This window comes from Coturnix japonica, chromosome 1 (assembly GCF_054131305.1).
Source record: "Coturnix japonica strain WE chromosome 1, WE-NBRP24, whole genome shotgun sequence".
NCBI lineage: Eukaryota > Metazoa > Chordata > Aves > Galliformes > Phasianidae > Coturnix > Coturnix japonica.
Window position 1 is genome coordinate 171770532 of NC_140663.1, and position 19217 is coordinate 171789748.

The 19217-nt window shown below is 45.7% G+C and overlaps 2 protein-coding genes across 4 annotated transcripts in view; one reads left to right on the forward strand and one right to left on the reverse strand.

Annotated features, from left to right (window-relative positions):
* TMEM135 (transmembrane protein 135) overlaps positions 1-8094 on the reverse strand; it is a 165914-nt gene extending 157820 nt beyond the window's left edge. For all 3 annotated transcript variants that reach the window (XM_085536500.1, XM_085536499.1, XM_085536503.1), the window contains exons 1-3: positions 7965-8094; positions 7782-7853; positions 876-1044 (exon numbers count right to left, since the gene is read on the reverse strand). In XM_085536500.1, the coding sequence (XP_085392626.1) occupies positions 876-1044; positions 7782-7853; positions 7965-7981 (258 nt within the window). In that variant the 5' untranslated portion in view covers positions 7982-8094. The remainder of the gene's footprint in view (positions 1-875; positions 1045-7781; positions 7854-7964) is intronic.
* Positions 8095-9288: 1194 nt separating this feature from the next.
* On the forward strand, positions 9289-14970 carry FZD4 (frizzled class receptor 4). The gene is made up of 2 exons (XM_015852395.3): positions 9289-9652; positions 10324-14970. Exons 1-2 carry the CDS (start codon positions 9404-9406, stop codon positions 11650-11652), a joined length of 1578 nt encoding a protein of 525 aa, XP_015707881.1. The 5' UTR covers positions 9289-9403; the 3' UTR covers positions 11653-14970.
* Positions 14971-19217: the final 4247 nt, after the last annotated feature.

A 19217-nucleotide genomic window follows, 5' to 3' on the forward strand; every position in this document is an offset into this window, starting at 1 on the left:
ATGGGTGAAGTCTCAGTACCACAAAGGAGCATTAACTCAAATAATTTAAAGAAGCTCCCTCATACCAGAAGGTATGAGGTATATGAAGGTATACCAGTTTGTTCCAGCTGAAGGAAAATAAGATCTCCCCGAGGGCCATCTCTTACAATACCAATTCCTAGGAGGACTTTTGAAAGTTCTCTTTTCCTTTCTAGAAGTGATGTCTCTGTTTGCTCTTTGAAATTATGGACTTGTGACCCAGTTCATCCTTTCATAATTCTGAGGCTGGATTGGCATGGCATGGCCCTTTCTGTGCAAGTCTCATAGCAAGCCTTAAGGGCATTACAGTGACTCTCTAGTTAGCCTGAAATTAAGACATTTTTTGATCCTGCAGTGATGCATTGTACCCCAAGGGTTCTTTTATAAATAATACATTAGTCTATGCTTTCTTATTACACTTAAGCCTGTGTTAATTCCTTTTCTCTTTACCCAGCTACCTGAGCAGCTAAGGAATGAGTCAGACATCCACCGAGATGACATCCTCACACAGAGGGTGGTGACACACTGGAACAGGTTGCCCAAGGAGGTTGTGGATGCCCCATCCCTGGAGACATTCAAGGCCAGGCTGGATGTGGCTCTGGGCAGCCTGGTCTGCTGGTTGGAGACCCTGCACATAGCAGGGGGTTGAAAGTATATGGTTATTGTAGTCCTTTTCAACCCAGGCCATTCTATGATTCTATGATCCTAAGCATTTCTGATAGTCAAGGCAAAGTGGAGCACTTGCAGTGCAGCTCTGAACTGTACTCTCAAGCACCTTCTCTTTCTGTCTTGACTACACTGGATTCAATGGCAAACTAGCCTTCCAAAAAAAGAAAACCAAACCAGATTAAACTCACACTTCGTTGCACTACAGCTACATCTACCAGGTGCATAGGAAGAAGAGGCAAGGTGTGGGGCAGCACAGAGAGCATCAATGGCCTTTTCAGTGGCTGTCCTGTCATGGCGGTCTTGGTGCAGCGGCAATATGGAGCCTTCATAAACTCTCCTGGATGTTTCAGCTGCGGCCTGAAATTTCCATATTTGGGGAATAATTGGCTTTAGATTTTCTTGGGGAACATTTGGGTTAAAGGGCAGTTTTCATAGATTATTATTATTTTTTTTAATGCACATTTTTTAGGAGTTTTATTTTTATATTTTTCATAGTTCCCCAGGGTTATATGTATAGTGTCAACAATAATGAATGACATGAACTTTTACCATATGGAACTGAAATATCATGGTATTCTAGTTTTCATGGTAATTTGGCCCCTTGGAAGTCTCTCTGAGGAATAAAAATGCCTGAGAAAAACAGAATTCACATAAACTACCATTATTTTCTAACTTCATCTATACGTCTGTGGGGAATCAGATGAATTGTCAGCCTCCAAATATAAATGACACTGCCCAGGAATGAAAGATCACTCCAATGCTTCACCCAGTAACAATAAGAATAAAATTCAGTGTTTGTTCCATTGATAACAAAACCTCTGTACAGTGCTAGAATACCAGAGTGATCAGCGCTGTAGAAAAGGTTAAGGGTGCGGCTCCATGACAGTTGAAGCCAATCTAAGCTAATCTGTTTTCTTTTGTGGTCACACCACCCGTCCTCGTCATCACAGCACTATTTATTTCAATTTGTTCAGTTCATTTTTTTTTGACAATTAAACTTGCACCTACCGTGCCAAGGAGGCAGAAATGCACGTGGGACAGGGCAAGTCAGGAGGAATGATATTTCAGGTCAGAAAATGGTCATGGAAGTGGTGCTTTGGACAAAGAACCACTTGTGGAGACAGATGCAATTTGTAGGTCTCAATTGCTTTGCACCTACACAGGCAAGGAATACAAGGTAAATATAAAATGGCAGCAAAGCCTTCATGGACAAGAATGAATGCCATTATTTGTGTTAATTTTGAAAGTCCTTGAGTGTGTATAACAGCAAGCTATATGATTAATTTCCCAGCTTGGATAGAAATTAGGAAATCTGTTTGCCGAAGACTTGCCAAACCAGTCCTTCTCACAGCCTGGAATGAAGTTTGTGTTTGTCTTTACTCATATAGGAATAGGTAGAGAAAGATGTGAATGTCATATAGAAATGGTTTACAGAAGAGAAACTCCGTTTGTGTGAAGAGGGATAAACTGTACTGGAAGAGAGAACAGAATAAAGCAAATACCTCCTGCCATGACATTTATGCTGAAGACTATCTGTATAAACATATCAGCAAAAAAATAACATGCTTGAATGAAATAACTATACTGACTCCCAACCTGGGAGTATACTGTGACCATCTGAAAAGAAAACAGCCATCAATAAATCCAAAAATTAAAGGAATTACAGGGGAGAGTGGAGTTTGGAATTGATTTGCGCTCAGACCTATATTTTAGATGGCCCACAAAGTGAAGAACAGTGCCACTGTAAACTGGGCTGTCCTGCCAGAGCTGGAAGAGCCACATATTGCTGCCTGGTGAAACCCTTCTGCCATTTTAGCAGGATCTGAATGCAGCTGTGTGTGTAACATGGTGCCCCTTAGCTGGCATGTGAGCTGCTCTTCATCAGAGTACAGACAACAGGTACTATCAGACAGCTTTGCAGCATTGCATCCATCCGCCCTTGGTATATTCACAAACCCTATGAAAGGAGCATAAATCTCACTAACTTCAACTCCTGGCAGATGTCAAATTTCTTTCCCAGGAGGATGACCCACTGCCTGCCTAACATGACAAAGATGGTTTTTTACCAGCCATGCCCTGCAAGTCAATACTTGCTGTTATGTAATTAAACGTAGCGTATCAGCTCACACAGGCTTTTTAATGGGCAAAATAAGACATTTCAAGATTTGTGGCAAGATTCATCAGCATGCTTCACAGCTCTGTGCTGCTCCAGTGACACAGAACAACCTTAAGCCTGCAGTAACCGATTCATTAAAGCAGCTTGTTTCTGTACTGCTGGAGCAGCGCAGAACAGCTGAAGCGTATCAGCAAATCTGCCTCCTGAGCTCCTCTTCTGAGGGCTGTGTACCTCAGCACAGCTTAATTTCTGAAGTCTGCTTACATATGAGAAGGTTGTACAACCAGCCTAGCTTATGGAGACAAAATATAGCAGAAATGACCTCTGCTGCTGCTGCGGAGAGAAAGCAAAATGGGACAGATTTAGCAGGAAAGATGACGCTGCAAAAAGGAAACTAAGCCATATTTATAAAGCAAGACTCGTGACCTCCAGGAGAAATAGAGCTCGGTCTGTCATTTTCCACCATGGTTAAATAACGCCTCATGAACCATCAGTCTATTATTTCCAAAGATTCGGACTAATTTGCTATTCCAAAATGAAGGCAAAAAAGTGCATTCCTCATTCAGGACTGCACTCTGCACTTGCCAAATCCAAAGTTATAAAACCAAGCTGTGTTGAAGTTATCTGAGCATGAAAAAGGCCTCTGAGCCATTTTATTTTTTTCTAAGAATACTATTTATCATTTTCCATAAAATAAAATAAAATAAAATAAAATAAAATAAAATAAAATAAAATAAAATAAATCATGATCAAGTGTGAAAAATTTCAGGCCAAAATGCAAATCCCTGAGCCTTGCAGACACAAATATGAGCAGCAGCTCAAGCTGAAAGCCATTTTGGGACACAGCAGCACCGATTCCAAAGTTCAGGCTGATTTCTGCCTCCCCTGTGGGTCAAGTTACAGTTGGTGGATTTTCCCAAAAGGAGCAGATTTTGTTGAAATCTGGCATACTGTATCTCTGCAACACAGCTTTCCTGGGTGGTTTGGTCAAATCACAGTATCATAGAATCACAGAATCATAGAATAGCCTGGGTTGAAAAGGACCACAATGATCATCCAGTTTCAACCCCCCTGCAGCATGCAGGGTCACCAACCTTCTAACCAGGCTCCCCAGAGCCACATCCAGCCTGGCCAAAAAAAAGAAACATTGCCAAAATGTTTCTGTCATACCAGATCCTGAAAATGTCTTTGCCAAATAAATGCTGATTTGCTCTGCTAATCTGGCAGACGACATCCTGGGCTCCATCAGAAGAGCCAGGGACAAGGAGGTGATGGTGTCTCTCTACTCTGCTCTTGTGATGAGGCCACACCTGCAGTACTGCATCCAAGTCTGGGGCTTCCAATACAGGAAACAGGAAGCTGTTGGAGATGGTCCAGAGGAGGGCGACAAAGATGATCAGAGGGCTGGAGCACCTCCCATACAAAAACAGGCTGAGGGAGCTGGGCTTGTTCAGCCTGAAGAAAAGAAGACTGCAGGGTGACCTCAATGCAGCCTTTCAGTACCTAATGGGAGCCTATAAACAGGAGGGGAGTCAACTCTTTGAAAAGGTGGATAACAGCAGGACAAGGGGAAATGGTTTTAAGTTGAAGAAGTGAAGCTTTAGGCCAGATTTCAGGGGGAAGTTCTTTACTATGAGAGTGGTGAGGTGCTGGAACAGCTGCCCAGAGAGGCTGTGGATGCCCCATCTATTCCTGGAGGTGTTCAAGGCCAGGTTGGATGGTGCCCTGGGCAGCCTGGTCTAGTATGAAACGTGGGGGTTGAGGTTCCTTCCAAGCCAAATCATTCCATGATCCTATAATGATTCTATACATGAATCCTTCATTATCAGAGGAAAGGGGCTTTGGCAAAACTGTTAAAAAAAAATCTACATATTCTTAGGACGAGAAAGAGAAATACTTGCATGAAAAATTCTAGGACAGATAAAGTGAAATGTATATGAACACCTGTCATCTTATGAGAGTTATGGCCAGCTTTGCTCTTGGTATCCCATTGTATGGTGTGTGAGATACATCTGTGCCTTTCAGATTTCCACCCACACAAATAACCTCAGAAATTCTCTAAAACTGGCACCCATTTTGATGATAGCTTAAATGCAAACAGTTTCTTGAAATGGTGCATATTAAGCAGCACTGAAATTTCCTGTTTACAATGCTGTGAAAACAAAGTCTAAGGTCTCTGTGCAGACTGAGTTAACATTATTGACTTTCAGGGGTCATGGAGCAATTATTGACCCATGCTGGCATGCAAGGAATTACACATGTGAATTCAGATATTGTATGGATGTGTCACAGCTCAGCTGCACGGCAGTACCTTAAAGGAGGCTACAGCCACGTCGACACAGAGACATACCTCCTGCTTTAAAAAGGTCAGCCTCTCAAAGTACAGAATAACAAACGTGTGAATAGTAACCAGGAATCAATTGTAAAGATTTTACTAGATTCCAGAAAAAGCCATTATGAAAGCGATTTACCTTGATTTTAAAAATTCAGCTAAAGGTATAGGCGAAAAATTAAAGAAAACACCTTTAATAACATTGTTAGAACTATAAGGTTAAGAAAAACATCAGCGATAAATGGGAGAAAGAAGACATTGAGCTGAATGAAAACAAATGCAGAAGGAATTAAGGGAATGTTATAAGCAAAAAAGAGAAAGTCAATGGACAGACGATGGAGTTTAATATAAACCAAGACAAAGGCACAAATGCTACGAGTTGTGGAACTGTCAATAAACGATGCGAGTGACAAATGTCCAACAGATATTTGGGCTGAGTTTTGGAAAATGTAGACAGGAGAAGTTACAGAGAATAGCGATCAATGCAATCTTATGGTTTCAGTGGTAACGTAAGTAGATATCCCAGAACATCTCAAAGAGTTGCACATGTTTAAAAACCTGCCTGTTTCACTCACTCATATCCAAGAACTTTGTCATAAATCTGTTGGATGGCGATGTCAATTCCCTCTGTGTCCCAGGAGTGGCCATTTGCCAGCCACCATTAGACATCTCCCGGTGACCCTGTACTTCTGGGCTAGCTTTTTAGAATGCAATCCACCTGACCATAAGTAGACATCTAAATTTGGTTAAGGAAATATCCCAGTGCAGTATCCACGCTTGATAAGAAATCAAGAGGGTGCCTGAGTTTCCTCAGGTCTGCCCACAAGCAGTAGGGTCTACCAATGTGAGGCTGCAGTCTAAAGGGCAGATGATACATCCTTGGATGTACAAGCAGGCTGATCTCATGTAGCAATGAAGATCTGCATGTCTGACATGAGTGTTACTCCTACTGGACAGCCAAACCACATTCTAACATCAGCCTTCAGGAAAACACTGATGCCTTGAAAATACTCAGTTATGAATCCCCTCAGATCTCCTGCTGCAAGTATCTGAGAGATACAGGAGATGTTCTATAATAAAGAAACATGCTTGCAGCTTAAGTAAATACTCAAAGAAAAAATACTTAACAACTTCAGAGGAAAAGAACAATAATAGAAAGAGGATAACAGACTATAAGTAATATCTTATATTCATGTAATTCCTATAATGTGAGTTGCCCCCTGCAGTTGTTTGCTTGTCTTAGCTGACTCAAAAGGGATGAAAACTCAGGCTCAAATCTCACTCCTTTAAAAACAAAAGCATGGTTAAATCACTGGATAAGACACCTTGCAGTAAGAAACTTGGGAACTTCAGTCCTTTTTGCTTACTGCTAAAAGGCCAAAGGGTGACTAATTCGGTCTGACATTACCCACAGGGATGATCTTGGGAATGGCTTCTCACCCCGGCCACTAAAGATATAACAAAAGCCAGAGGCTGGAAGCAGGAGATAACTCAAACTAAAAACCAGATATAATTATTGGCAGCCACAATAAATAGGGAAATTCTTAGCAGCTGATTCTTTAATGAAGACAATCTCAAAATCAGATTTCTTAAATATATATTCAAATAATAAACAAGGAAGTAACGCAGCTTGGGCTGTGCAGGACTCAGGCCAGAATCTCACAACTGTCCAGTAATCTAAGAATCTCTACACCAACTATCCCAGAGGTTTCTTACTTTGATCTGCTTCGAGAAGCTATTATACACATGCTCATCGTGGTGACATTTAATCACTGTTAATATATGCACAAGGTTCAAAGCAGTGGAATCGCCATTTTTTTCCAACTCAGATCTCTGCTACGATTTGCCAGCGTTCTTGTTTTGAAAACTAATTCCCATTATCCAAAAGACTCTCCAAAGCAAACATGGCAGTGTAGCACTTCCTAATATTTACTTTTGTGTTCTCAAAGAAAAAGCAATAGTGGTAGTTATTATTTTATGAAGGGGGGGGACGGGGGGGGGGGCTCTTCTTCTGAGAAACATTTGTATCCCACTGCAGCTCTAACATGTCCTCCTGTTCCTTCCACTGAGTCAAAGGGTCTATTGGCAGAGGGCTTTGCTGAATGTGTGCAGCAGGCAAATTGTTCCCAGGGAATTAGGCAAAGGTTTGCTCTGGTCTACCCCACTACGGTGCCTTATTGCCACAGCAATCTGCAAGTGCAAAGGGTTTTCATATCTTTGGGTCAGGCTGGATGGGGCTCTCAACAACCTGAGCAAGCTGTAGGTGTCCCTGTTCATCACAGGGGAGTTGGGCTAGATGACCTTTAAGGGTCCCTTCCAGATCAAATGATTTTATGATACTAAGAAAAAGATTCATAGCTTTTAGGGTCACCGTGATCCTCCTCCCTCCAATCTCCTTACCTATATAATTTAGACCACAACTTCTCCCATGGGAGTCTCTGCCTTCTGCGTTTGTGTTTGCCTGCATGGAACGCCCAGTGCCCATTCCCTGTCCTGATGTAGATCACACTCTCGGTGGGGCTGGGAACGGCTCAGTGGACATTTGCAGTACACTGTGTGCATTCACACCATTATCACCAACTGAGATTAGCAGCTGAGCACGGCTGGTCACAGAAAGCAATGCTTATGAGTAAATACGGCCCTCACCAGATACGGGTTGAGCTGCTGACTGCACTGCAGGCTCCTTGCACGACCTTGGGACCACAGCACCGTCTGCCCCTGTGTTAAAAAAGTTAAGATAATATAACTTGTCTGCTTCACAAGGGTTTTATAAGGCCACAGTCGTTTTATTGGAGCAAAGCATCAGGGTGATGAGGGCTATGTAAATACCTGCACTCATGAAACATCCATTAAAACACAATCCCCAGCACTTGAGGAAGAAGATCATTGCCATGGCCATGCACAGATGGACACACAGCTCTGAGACAGAGCACCCACACATGTCCCACACTGCAAGCACAGTGACACGCACCCAGCCAGGTCATTTAACCGGGGCTCTACAAACATTTCATTAATAGATGACATATTTTTTGCTAAAGGAACAACCAGCTCTACCAGATTTTATTACAGGTGTAAATTATGTGGAGTGCAAGCCTCATTTGTCTGTTCTTAATCCATTCTCCCACTAACACTCCGCAGTTCAGTCCCACAGCCCTCAATCCCACAGCCTTTTTCTCATCACTCATGAGTTCTACAACCATCATATTTATGAGATTTACACAAATACCATGAGCTAATGATAGCAGTGCCCTCCTCATTTCTTGCTGCCCACGAAGGAACACCACGACCTAAGTGTAACCAAGATGTACACATTTCTTGAACACCTCCAGGGATGGTGACTCCACCACTTTCCTGGGCAGCCTGTGCCAATGCCTCATTGTTTCCTAATATTCAACATGAACCTCCCCTGGCACAACTTGAGGCCATTCACATTCATTAACAGCAATAGGGTTCTTAGGTAAGAACCCTATTGCTGTTACCTGGGGAAGAGGCCAACACCCACCTTGCCACAATAGGGAGTTTTAGAGAGCGATAAGGTCTCCCCTGAGCCTCCTTTTGTCCAGATCAAGCCATAAGGCTTGGGCTCTGGATCAGGCTGTGGGTGCCCCATCCCTGGAGGTGTTCAAGGCCAGGTTGGATGGACCCTGGGCAGCCTGAGCCGGTGGGTGGCAACCAGCCCATGGCAGGGGTTGGAACTGGATGAGCTTTAATGTTCATATATGTTCACAGAGGTTTGGGTTCATTCCAACCCAAACCTCTGTGTGACTCGAAGCGGATACATGAAAGAGGGAAGGCAGCACCTCGGAAACTGCCCCGGCTCTGCCCACAGCCTGAGGAAGGCTCGGCTTTACCCTGCCCCTGGGCAGCCCTACTCTCGTGGAGCCCCCGGGGCAGGCAGTGCTTCGTGGGAGCGGGTCTCACGCCTTGGCCTGGAGGGGACGCACGCTGGGGACAGCAGGCACACCGCCCCGGAGTGAAGGAGCGCCCGGTGTTGGCAGCGGGCGCTGCCGACAAGGCTCCCCGACAGCGGGGCGCAGCGGGACGCTTCCCCGGCAGCGCGGGGCACGTCCCCGGGGCGGCGGCGCTGGGAGGAGGCTGAGGATCGGGGAGGCAACGTCCCTCCCCTGGGCAGTTTCTTGGCTCGGCGGTTTAAGAGCGGGGCCGCCCCCGGCCCCTCCCCGTTGGAGCCGGCCCGTGCGGCACGGCGCGGCCGGGGCTGGAGCCCGCAGCCCGCAGCCCGGGGTCGGGGCAGGTGGGGCCGGGGGGCGATGGAGCGGAGCGGCGGTGGGGGCCGAATGCTGGCCCTGCTGCTGGCCGGGCTGCTCGGCGGGGCGCGGGGCTTCGGAGACGAGGAGGAGCGGCGATGCGACGCCATCCGCATCGCCATGTGCCAGAACCTGGGCTACAATGTCACCAAGATGCCCAACCTGGTGGGCCACGAGCTGCAAGCGGACGCCGAGCTGCAGCTCACCACCTTCACCCCTCTCATCCAGTACGGCTGCTCCAGCCAGCTCCAGGTGAGTGTCGGACGGGGAAAGGGGGGATGGGGGTCCGGCAGCGGGAGCTGAGCGCGGTGGTGACACCGGCCGGGGCGCGGAGCTGCGTGCGAGGTGCTCCGAGGAGCGGAGAAAGCGACGATGTTGTATTGCCGCTGCAAAAACAAGAAAGTAGTCGGCCTTACAGTGAGAGAGGAGCACGCCGTGCTCGGGGGGACCTCGAACCGAAGCGTTCGCTAAATGCCTTTTCTTCTGTTTGCTCGCTAGCTGCGAGATCCAGGCGGTGCCTCCAACGAATCTATTTGGTTTAGACCTCTTCGATTTGTTTAGGGTTTGTTTTGTTTGTTTGTTTGTTTGTTTTCTTTCCTAAATGGCAAACCCTGGAGGTTCACATCTGGCTGAGTCCCGCTCACTGTATTGAAACTGATGGGCTCAGTTTGCGTGGAGCTCATCTATCTAGGGAGCAAAACATGCGGGCTCTGCCTGAGGAGTGCATTTGAACTGAAAGAAGGCAGCATTTCTAGGAGTTTTCCTCCTCTGCTTTTATTGTTTTGGGTTTGTTTCACGTTGCTTCCTGTTGTTGGAGGCAAAGGACCAAAACTTACTGCTAAAAAGGCAAAAACTTGTTATATTTTGACCTGCTGGAGTCTCTCCTAACACGCTCGTTATTTTTTTGTTTCTCTTTCTTGCAGTTCTTCCTTTGTTCGGTCTATGTCCCGATGTGCACGGAGAAGATTAACATCCCTATAGGTCCCTGTGGTGGCATGTGCCTCTCCGTCAAAAGAAGATGTGAACCTGTTTTAAAAGAGTTTGGATTTGCCTGGCCGGACAGCCTGAACTGCAGCAAATTCCCTCCCCAGAATGATCACAACCACATGTGCATGGAGGGGCCAGGAGATGAAGAGGTTCCCCTTCATAGCAAGACATCCTTGCAGCCTGGAGAGGAGTGCCACAGCATGGGATCTAATTCGGATCAGTACATCTGGGTCAAGAGAAACCTGGACTGTGTCCTGAAGTGTGGCTACGACGCTGGGCTCTACAGCAGGTCAGCAAAGGAGTTCACAGATATCTGGATGGCTGTGTGGGCCAGTCTGTGCTTCATATCAACTGCGTTCACAGTCCTGACCTTCCTGATTGATTCATCCAGATTTTCCTACCCAGAGCGCCCAATCATATTTCTGAGCATGTGCTACAATATTTATAGCATTGCTTATATTGTGAGGCTAACTGTGGGCCGGGAAAGGATATCCTGTGATTTTGAAGAGGCAGCAGAACCTGTTCTTATCCAAGAAGGTCTTAAGAACACAGGATGTGCTATAATTTTCTTGCTGATGTACTTTTTCGGGATGGCTAGCTCCATCTGGTGGGTTATTCTGACACTTACATGGTTTCTGGCCGCGGGACTCAAGTGGGGCCATGAAGCTATAGAAATGCACAGCTCTTATTTCCACATTGCAGCCTGGGCTATCCCTGCTGTGAAGACCATCGTCATTTTGATTATGAGACTGGTAGATGCTGATGAGCTCACTGGCCTGTGCTACGTTGGGAACCAGAACCTGGACGCGCTGACGGGCTTCGTGGTTGCTCCACTTTTTACCTACCTGGTTATTGGAACTTTATTCATTGCAGCGGGATTAGTGGCCTTATTTAAAATCAGATCCAATCTTCAGAAAGATGGAACTAAAACTGACAAACTGGAGAGGCTGATGGTTAAAATTGGTGTCTTCTCAGTGCTCTACACCGTCCCGGCAACGTGTGTCATTGCCTGTTATTTCTATGAGATCTCCAACTGGGCCGTTTTCCGCTATTCGGCTGATGATTCCAATATGGCTGTGGAGATGCTCAAAATCTTCATGTCCCTCCTGGTGGGAATCACTTCAGGTATGTGGATCTGGTCAGCTAAAACTCTGCACACGTGGCAGAAGTGCTCGAACAGACTGGTGAACTCAGGGAAAGTGAAACGGGAGAAGAGAGCGGATGGTTGGGTGAAACCTGGGAAAGGGAACGAGACTGTGGTGTGAGAAAAGGACAGCGTCCAGATGGTCTGCTCTCACCTGAAGGACTGATCATGTGAAAGAACTGCAGTGTAAGTGTTGGGAGCTGAGTAAGGAGATGGTTACAAAACTTGTCTCTTGGGGAAGGAAAAAATAATGCCTTAAAGAATAAACAAACAAACAAGTAATGCTGGAAATATAAAAGCCATAAGCTGTGCTGCCCAAAACAGGAAAGCCCAGGGAGGCTTTAAATGCTGTGAAATATCCAAACACATCGTCTTCCTTCTTTTTTAAAAGCAGGATGCAATATACCAAAGTCTTTAAAAGCAATGGGATAGTAGGCCATAGCTGTGGGATATTGTTTTATTTTCATCATGCAGCTGCTGGAGGAAAGGTGGTCCAGGTTAAAATTCTGGGCTGAGACAGGGGGAAGTTACTAGAAGATGGAGCACCTCAGATAGGTGTCTTCTTTCTGAGCATTGTGAAGGAAGTGCTTTCTGAGGGCCGTGTCTCTGTGCCCTGGGGAATTCCATCACACTCTTAGGCTGCACAAGTCAGCCAAGAATCAGGTCCTGCAACAGAGAATCACATGAACTGGTCTGGGAATTACCCGAAAGAAGGATTTAGTGAGGCATTAGTGAGGATGACTCTTAAGTCATCTGATGGTCCAGTAATAATATTGGCTTGTTCTTTTCACCGCCTATAAACTGGTCTGATCTGAGTGCTCAGACCCTGCTTTGAGCAGGAATTTGGACCTCCCAAGGTCCCTCCCAACCTGAACCATTCAGTGATTCTGCCCATGCTTTATATTTTTAAATAAGCTTTGCTTGAGGTCGTGGTCAGCAGTAGAGGAACTGTGGGAATCTGGAAACTGTGCATGCTGTTACGCATCAGCTGTCGTCGTCCGCCAGCCTCTCTGTTCCTATTCCTTCAGGTGCTACTGCTATTTCCAGCTCACTGTTTCGTTCTGCTGAGCTTAATAGCTTTAAATAAAGTCTTACGTTATCGTGCTCCTTCCTACAGGAAAGAGAAAAACGAGTTGAGGGTCTCTTTAGAACAATGTCAGTTTTTTTCCAAGTAAACTTATCTGTCTCTCTGGAGACCCACGGCATGAAGCAATTAAGTCTTAATATATTTCGTTCAGTGTGATGGTATCTCTGCAGACGCCAGTCTGGGGGAAGAGAAACGTCGAGTTCCTTGGCAACCTCATGTTCACACAGATCAGTTGTATAATTATGTGTGTCAGTTACAATTAAAAGAACATTCTCAGTCCATGACATCGCAGTACAGCTGATTGCCTCAGAACGATGCTCCAGTTCCTCACTGACAGCTATGGAGTGGTTTTGTTTTATTTTATATAGATACGTACAGAATGTGTGCAGGCACTCAGTCCTCAGGAACGACAGAGACTCTGTCAGTTTTTGGAAAGGGATCCGAGAGAAGAGATCCAACTCCTTTACAAATAATGTTGTTTCACAGCGACTGCCAAGTTTTCCTATCCTTTTAATTGAGGAGGCATTGGCTTGTGCTCATGGGGAGCTTGAACCTTATGTCTGGGACTTGTTTGGCTGTTAAGAAAGGCGGTGCGAGCAGCAATAACCCATAAATATTTAAGACAATGCTGTTTCAGTGCTCTGTCCCTCTGAAGGACCTTCAGCTCTGAGTACCCCACGTTTTTGCTTAGTTTGTGTGGATCCTGCTTAGCTACTGGGCATCCCCCAGTGCCCTGACTGCTGTGATCTTTGAGGGCAGCTGAGAGCACACATATTGCTTTAGCACAGCCCTCACTTTTCCTACAGGTGCCCACGTGCTTCCCAAACCACAGTTCATTCCTGCTCTGTCCCAGCAGCGTGTGTTGTTTCAACGGCAGTGTTGAAACATGTGCTAGAGCTTATTAAATAAAGAAGAAAAAAAAAAGACACTGAAAAAACAAACCAACCCTAATTGCAGTCTTTGTGGTTGGGCTCCCTCTCCAGCAGGACTAGTGACAACTTGACACATTCTGCTCAATGTGCAGCCATTGTCTCGGCCAGCGTTGCATACCATCTGAGCCTTTTGATCCTCTCTCTAAATTCTCTCACCATTAGTGTTGTGTTTGGATCTGGTTATTCCTATGTGGGCAAGGAGTTCTGCGAGTCAGAAATCTTCCGATGGCTCAGCCTTTCCACCATGTGCTTCATCTCCCATCGCAGCAAGGGGCGTGTGATCAGCAGCTGTATTTTAACTTGCAGAGGGTGAGGACACAGTATGAGCCTTGTCTTGCAGCGTAGTGTCAGGCTGTGCCAAGGTGTCACATTCACTCATGCGTCCTTCAATCTGAAGCAGTTTGGATAGTCTCCTGGCTGACATGACTCCTGTTTGACCTGACTGATCCAATAAACAGCATTTTTAACTGTGTTATGTACACAGAAGTGGATGTTAAGTAGTACTCCTGTTATCAGATCCCTGCCTGTGACCCTGTGGACTGTGTCAGACGGATATACTTGACTGGTTGGAGACACTGAAAATGAATGAAAAGAGGACAACTCTGAGTAGCCTCATGAGGGAGCTGGGGACCACTGCAGCATGAGGCACTCAAATGCTATGGGCAGCAGGTGGGGACCAGCTGCTGTTCCTGAAGGAACATGTTCCTAGGCCTCTGTGGCAGCCCCAAAGCAACATCAGCTGTAGCAGCAACAAAGTCACATCCCACAAATCACAGAATCATAGAATTGGTTGAGTTAGAAGGGACCCTTTAAGGTCACCAAGCCCAACTCCCCTGCAACGAACAAGACACCTACAACTAGATCAGCTAGACCCCCATCCAGCCTGACCTTGAATTCTTTGAAGGATGGAGCATCCCTCACCTCGCTGGGCATCCATATGCATTCACCTTGCCTTATTCTGGGGATGCTGAGTGGGAAGTCAGAGCAGACAACCCCAAACCTAGCAATTACAAAAGTATCTGCAACTCATACATTCTCTCATTTCAATGCTGTTAAGAGTTTAAAGCCAAAAAATGTGTAACTAATCCTGTCCCGGACATTCAGTTGCTGCAGTTATACAAGCAGAGACCTTTCGGCCCTTACCTTCATGGCACTGTGCTGTGCCCCCTAGTCCCACAACACTGACCACGGGTCTCAGGAGCATCTACTGGAGAGGTACAAGCTCCTTTGTCAAGCAGACAAGTCATCTCCTTTACCTGAATTTCTAAGGAAATAGACACTGATTATTTGGGGTGTACAGAAGATATATCTGCTTTGATGTATGTACTGTAAATTTCTAATTTATCACTGTAAAAAAAAAATAAAACAAACTTTGCTATTTAATTTTTATATCAAAATAAACTTTAACCTCTGTGGATAACCAGGGCGTTCCTGGCAGTCCTTGTGGTCTCGGTGACTTTGTTTCCCATATATGCCACACTGCTGTTGCAAATCTTTGCTCCTGAAGGGAGCAGTGTTCACACTGCAATGAATGCATGGCCCAAACGGGTTAAAGCAGCACAGTTTGCATCACATGTGGGTTGGGAGAGCACCTTTGCCAACTGGAAGTAGCTGGGAACAAAACATCGTTGGGCAAGAGCAAAGTATGTACACGCTTCAGTGCCTGCACAGGGGGTGGAAAGAGAAAGTCTTCCCAAGGCAGTATGCGGGACACAGTGCTGACTGGGGAGGGTGTGCTGTGCTGTGTGCTTGTGCTTGGGCTTGTCTCAAGTGGGTCACCAACACCAAACAGGAGTGAAAACATGGAAACACAGCTGCTGCTTTAGCAGCTTTAGCTCTGCCTCAAGTTGTGTTTTCCTCCATGTGTTAAGAGTGTGTGCACCCAGAGATGTGCAGAGAATTTGGGTCCTGGCGCTTGGTGGGGAGAAGCAGCATGACCACTAATTCAACCTACTGTCTACATTTATTTATCTATCTATCTATTTATTTATTTACTTAAAGCTTATTTTCTTGAGTTTTTTTAATGCTCCACTTACTTTTCATTCCTTTTTGTCACTTCTGTTTGCCAGAAAAGTGGGAGTTCCTTCTTTTTGTGTACATCCTTCACCCGTTTCTTTTGACACTGATAGCACAGTTTGTCATATTAATCACCACCTTTACCCAGTTAATCATCTACATCACAAAATGTTCTGTATGCAGGATTGCTTAATTAGCATTGTGTTATTCTAATAAGGAACTAAATCAGACTACAGTGGATAATAGCGAAGATGTACTATAAAGACAGTAGGAATTATCACCTGTGTATCTGTAGCTAATCAAGTTTTGAGGAGCAGCACCTAAAACTGATAATTAGAGTGATTTCTTCATGCCTTTGGCAGCTCATCACCGTAATGTTCTTAGCTGGGGATTAATGAGATCTCTGATTTGAAACTTATAATTAGGAGTCTTTAATATAGCTACAGTTAAACATAAATATTAAAGAGCTCCTAGGAAGTGGGGATCTGCCTCATGTTGGATTTGTTGGCATGAATGGAGAATCATAGAGTCATACAGGTTGGACAGACCGATAAGTTCATCTTGTTCAACCATCAGCCCATGCCTGTGACCACTAAACCACATCCCTCAGTGTCACATCTCTACATTTCTTGAGCACCACCATTGATACTCTCTTTAAAGAGTAAGTGATGAGAAGTTCATAGCGAAGGAGAGCAGAGTTCTGCAGCCAGAACTCAGGAGAGTCCCAGTGATGTGAAAATGTGGTGTCATGAGATGCTGCCTTCATCGTAGAGGTCTCCAGCACACCCTCCTTCCTCAGCCACCCATTCTGAGAATCTGAATCACCTCACTTGGATGGAAGGACCTTCAGGAGCATCAACTTCTGTAACTGCACTACATTTTCATCTCCTAATCTTGTCTGTCTGGCTACATGTGGCACTGAGCTGCAGGACAGAGCAGTAAAGAAGTTCTGGGTTAAAACAGTTTCCAGACTTTTCATTTTATGTTGCAAGTTACTCTTAACTTGGATTGTGTCTGAGATCTGCACCTGAAGGCAGAGCACTGCAGAGCTGCTCCCTGAGCCCTCCTCTTCCTCCCTGCAAGGCCGGAGCTGCAAAGTCTCCAGTGAAGCTGCTTGGAACACAAGTCTGTTGCTTCCACTGGAATGATCAAGTCTGGGTTTGAGCTGCTCACCCATGGGTGAGAGCCCTGTGGCACAACACTATGGCAGCTCTCCCTCTGATGCACAGCAGCACATTTTTAGCACACTTGGGCTAATTGGGCTTATTACTTGCCAGCAGCATCCTGGCAAACTCCAGCTGTTGCAGCAGCTTTGTGTTGCTGACAGCCAGATGTTCTGTTTTCCACTCTGGGAACAGCCTACCACACAGCACAGAGGTGGCTCAGAGGGCAGCGGCAGCAAACAAGGGTTCACATGATAAGGGATCACCGAGAAACAGCTGTTCTTCAGTCTTCACTGGTTTATTTTGGACAGTGTGGACCTTCCGTGTGTCAGACGCTGGGTACAACACCAGAGGAAACAGGTTAAATCCCAAACACAAATATTATCGTGCTGCAAAGCTGGCTGTAATTTGTAACGTTGTTTCAGTCCTTGCTGCATCTGCTTGGCAAAAGCAAATGAGCAGACTAATGAGATACGCTTCAGAGGGAGATTCAGCATTAATTTTGTCATTTTTTTGTTTTAATCAATGCTTTAAAATATTTAAAGACAAAAATATCATGGGTAAGACAGTTACCCATGGCTCTTTGCTTTCTGTTTTCATCGTTGCTTAGCTGGCTTCCTGACCGCTTCTCTCATTTCCTGAGCTTACTCTGAGGAAAAGGAAAACGTCCTTCCTGAAAAAGAATTGCAGGCTTCTAATGTATTAAGGCTTTAAAAACTGATATACAGAGAAGCAGCCCACCATTAAACGTATTAGACCAGTGGGTAGGAGTTAAGGTTGTGGTGGAGGAAAAGCCAGACAGGAGCCTGCAGTGAACTCCTGCAGCCTGGAAAGCAACAGCAACCTGGGATGCACCAACATAGGGACAGGGAGGGGATTGTCCCCCACTGCTCTGCCTTTGTGAGGCCCCATCTGCAGTACTGCGTCCAGTCCCAGAGCTCCCAGTATAGGAAAACTTATGAGGTCTTGGAGCAGGTCCAGAGGAGGGCAACTAAGATGGTCAGAGGGCTGGAGCACCTCTGCTATGAGGAAAGGTTGTGGGAACTGGGCTTGTTTAGCTTGGAGGTGAGAAGGATCCAGGGAGACCTCATTGTGTATGTGCCCAATTCCCCAGTTTTATGTTTTTGTTGCCCTCCATTTTTATGTTTTAATAAATAAAAGTTTTGTTACTTTAATACTTTTTACACAGTCCCATATTAATAGGGCAAGAAGAAAAGAACGGAGATTTTGATCAGCTATGAAGTAGCTCTTTACTCAGAAAGTAGTGAGGCTCTGGCACAGCTGCCCTGAGAGCTGTGGTTCTCCATCCCTGCAGGTGCTCAAGGTCAGATTGGATGGGCCCTGGGCAGCCTGAGCTGGTTCGGGGGGCAACCCACTCAAGCCAACTGGGTGGGCTTCATGAATTTTTATAGGCTTTGGGGTTTTTAGGTTCGGGTGTTTCGCGTTTTCGGGTCTTTCGTTCGCAGCGAGCAGCTGGTGACACCTTGTGGCCACCTCGCGCCGTGGCCGCGCTCACCGCTGGTCTCGGGGCAACCTACATCGTGTTGCTCACAAAGGAAAATCAAAATGACTTTAAAACGTGGGAGGTGGTAAAAGGCCTTCAGTTTTGGGCTCCTCACTGCAGGAAAGCCATTGAGGCCCTGGAGTGTGTCCAGAGAAGGGCAGCAGAGCTATGAGGGGTCTTATGAGTAGCAGCTGCAGAAACAGGGACTGTTCAGTATGGAAAAGAGAAGGTTCAGGGTAGACCTTATCGCTCTTAGAATGACTTGAAAGGAGGCTGTGGTGAGGGAAGGTTTGGCCTCTTCTCTCACACTGCAGTGGTAGGACAAGAGGTAACAGCCTCAAGTTGCACCAAAGGAGATATCAGTTGGGTATTAGGAAATATTTCTTCTCCAAAAGAGTGGCAATGCACTGGCACAGGATGCTTGGGGAGGTGATGGAGTCACCATCCCTAGAGGTGTTCAAGACACAGGGAGATGTGGGAGGGCCATGGTTAGTGGGCATGATGGAAATGGGCTGGTGGTTGAACTAGGTGGTTTTAGTGGTCTTTTCCAACTTCAATGGCTGTGTGATTCTATAAAAGGAATAGATTTCCCCTGTATGCAGCACAGGAAGCTGCTAGTGGCTGAAGCCAGAATCTCATCTATCAGAAAAGTTCCCTCAAAAGACTTTACACCATCTCCTCCTCATGCTCATCCTAGTTATATAATAAAGAAAAGGGTCTGGAGAAGCACAGGAGAAGGCCCCTGGCCTGAGATAGCCTTTCTTCTTTCTGCTGCCATTTGTCAGGGGTAGGAAGAAGCCGCCTGGCTCCAGGCAGAGAGCAGAAAGCATTAGCAGAGTCACGCGCTGGAGAACCACAATAAAACTGCATCATCTTTCTGAAAGGTAGGGGGTGTGGGAGAGGCCTGGAAATGAGAAACAGAGATCCTCAGAGGAGGAGGGAGTATATATACATATATATATATATATATATATATATATATAT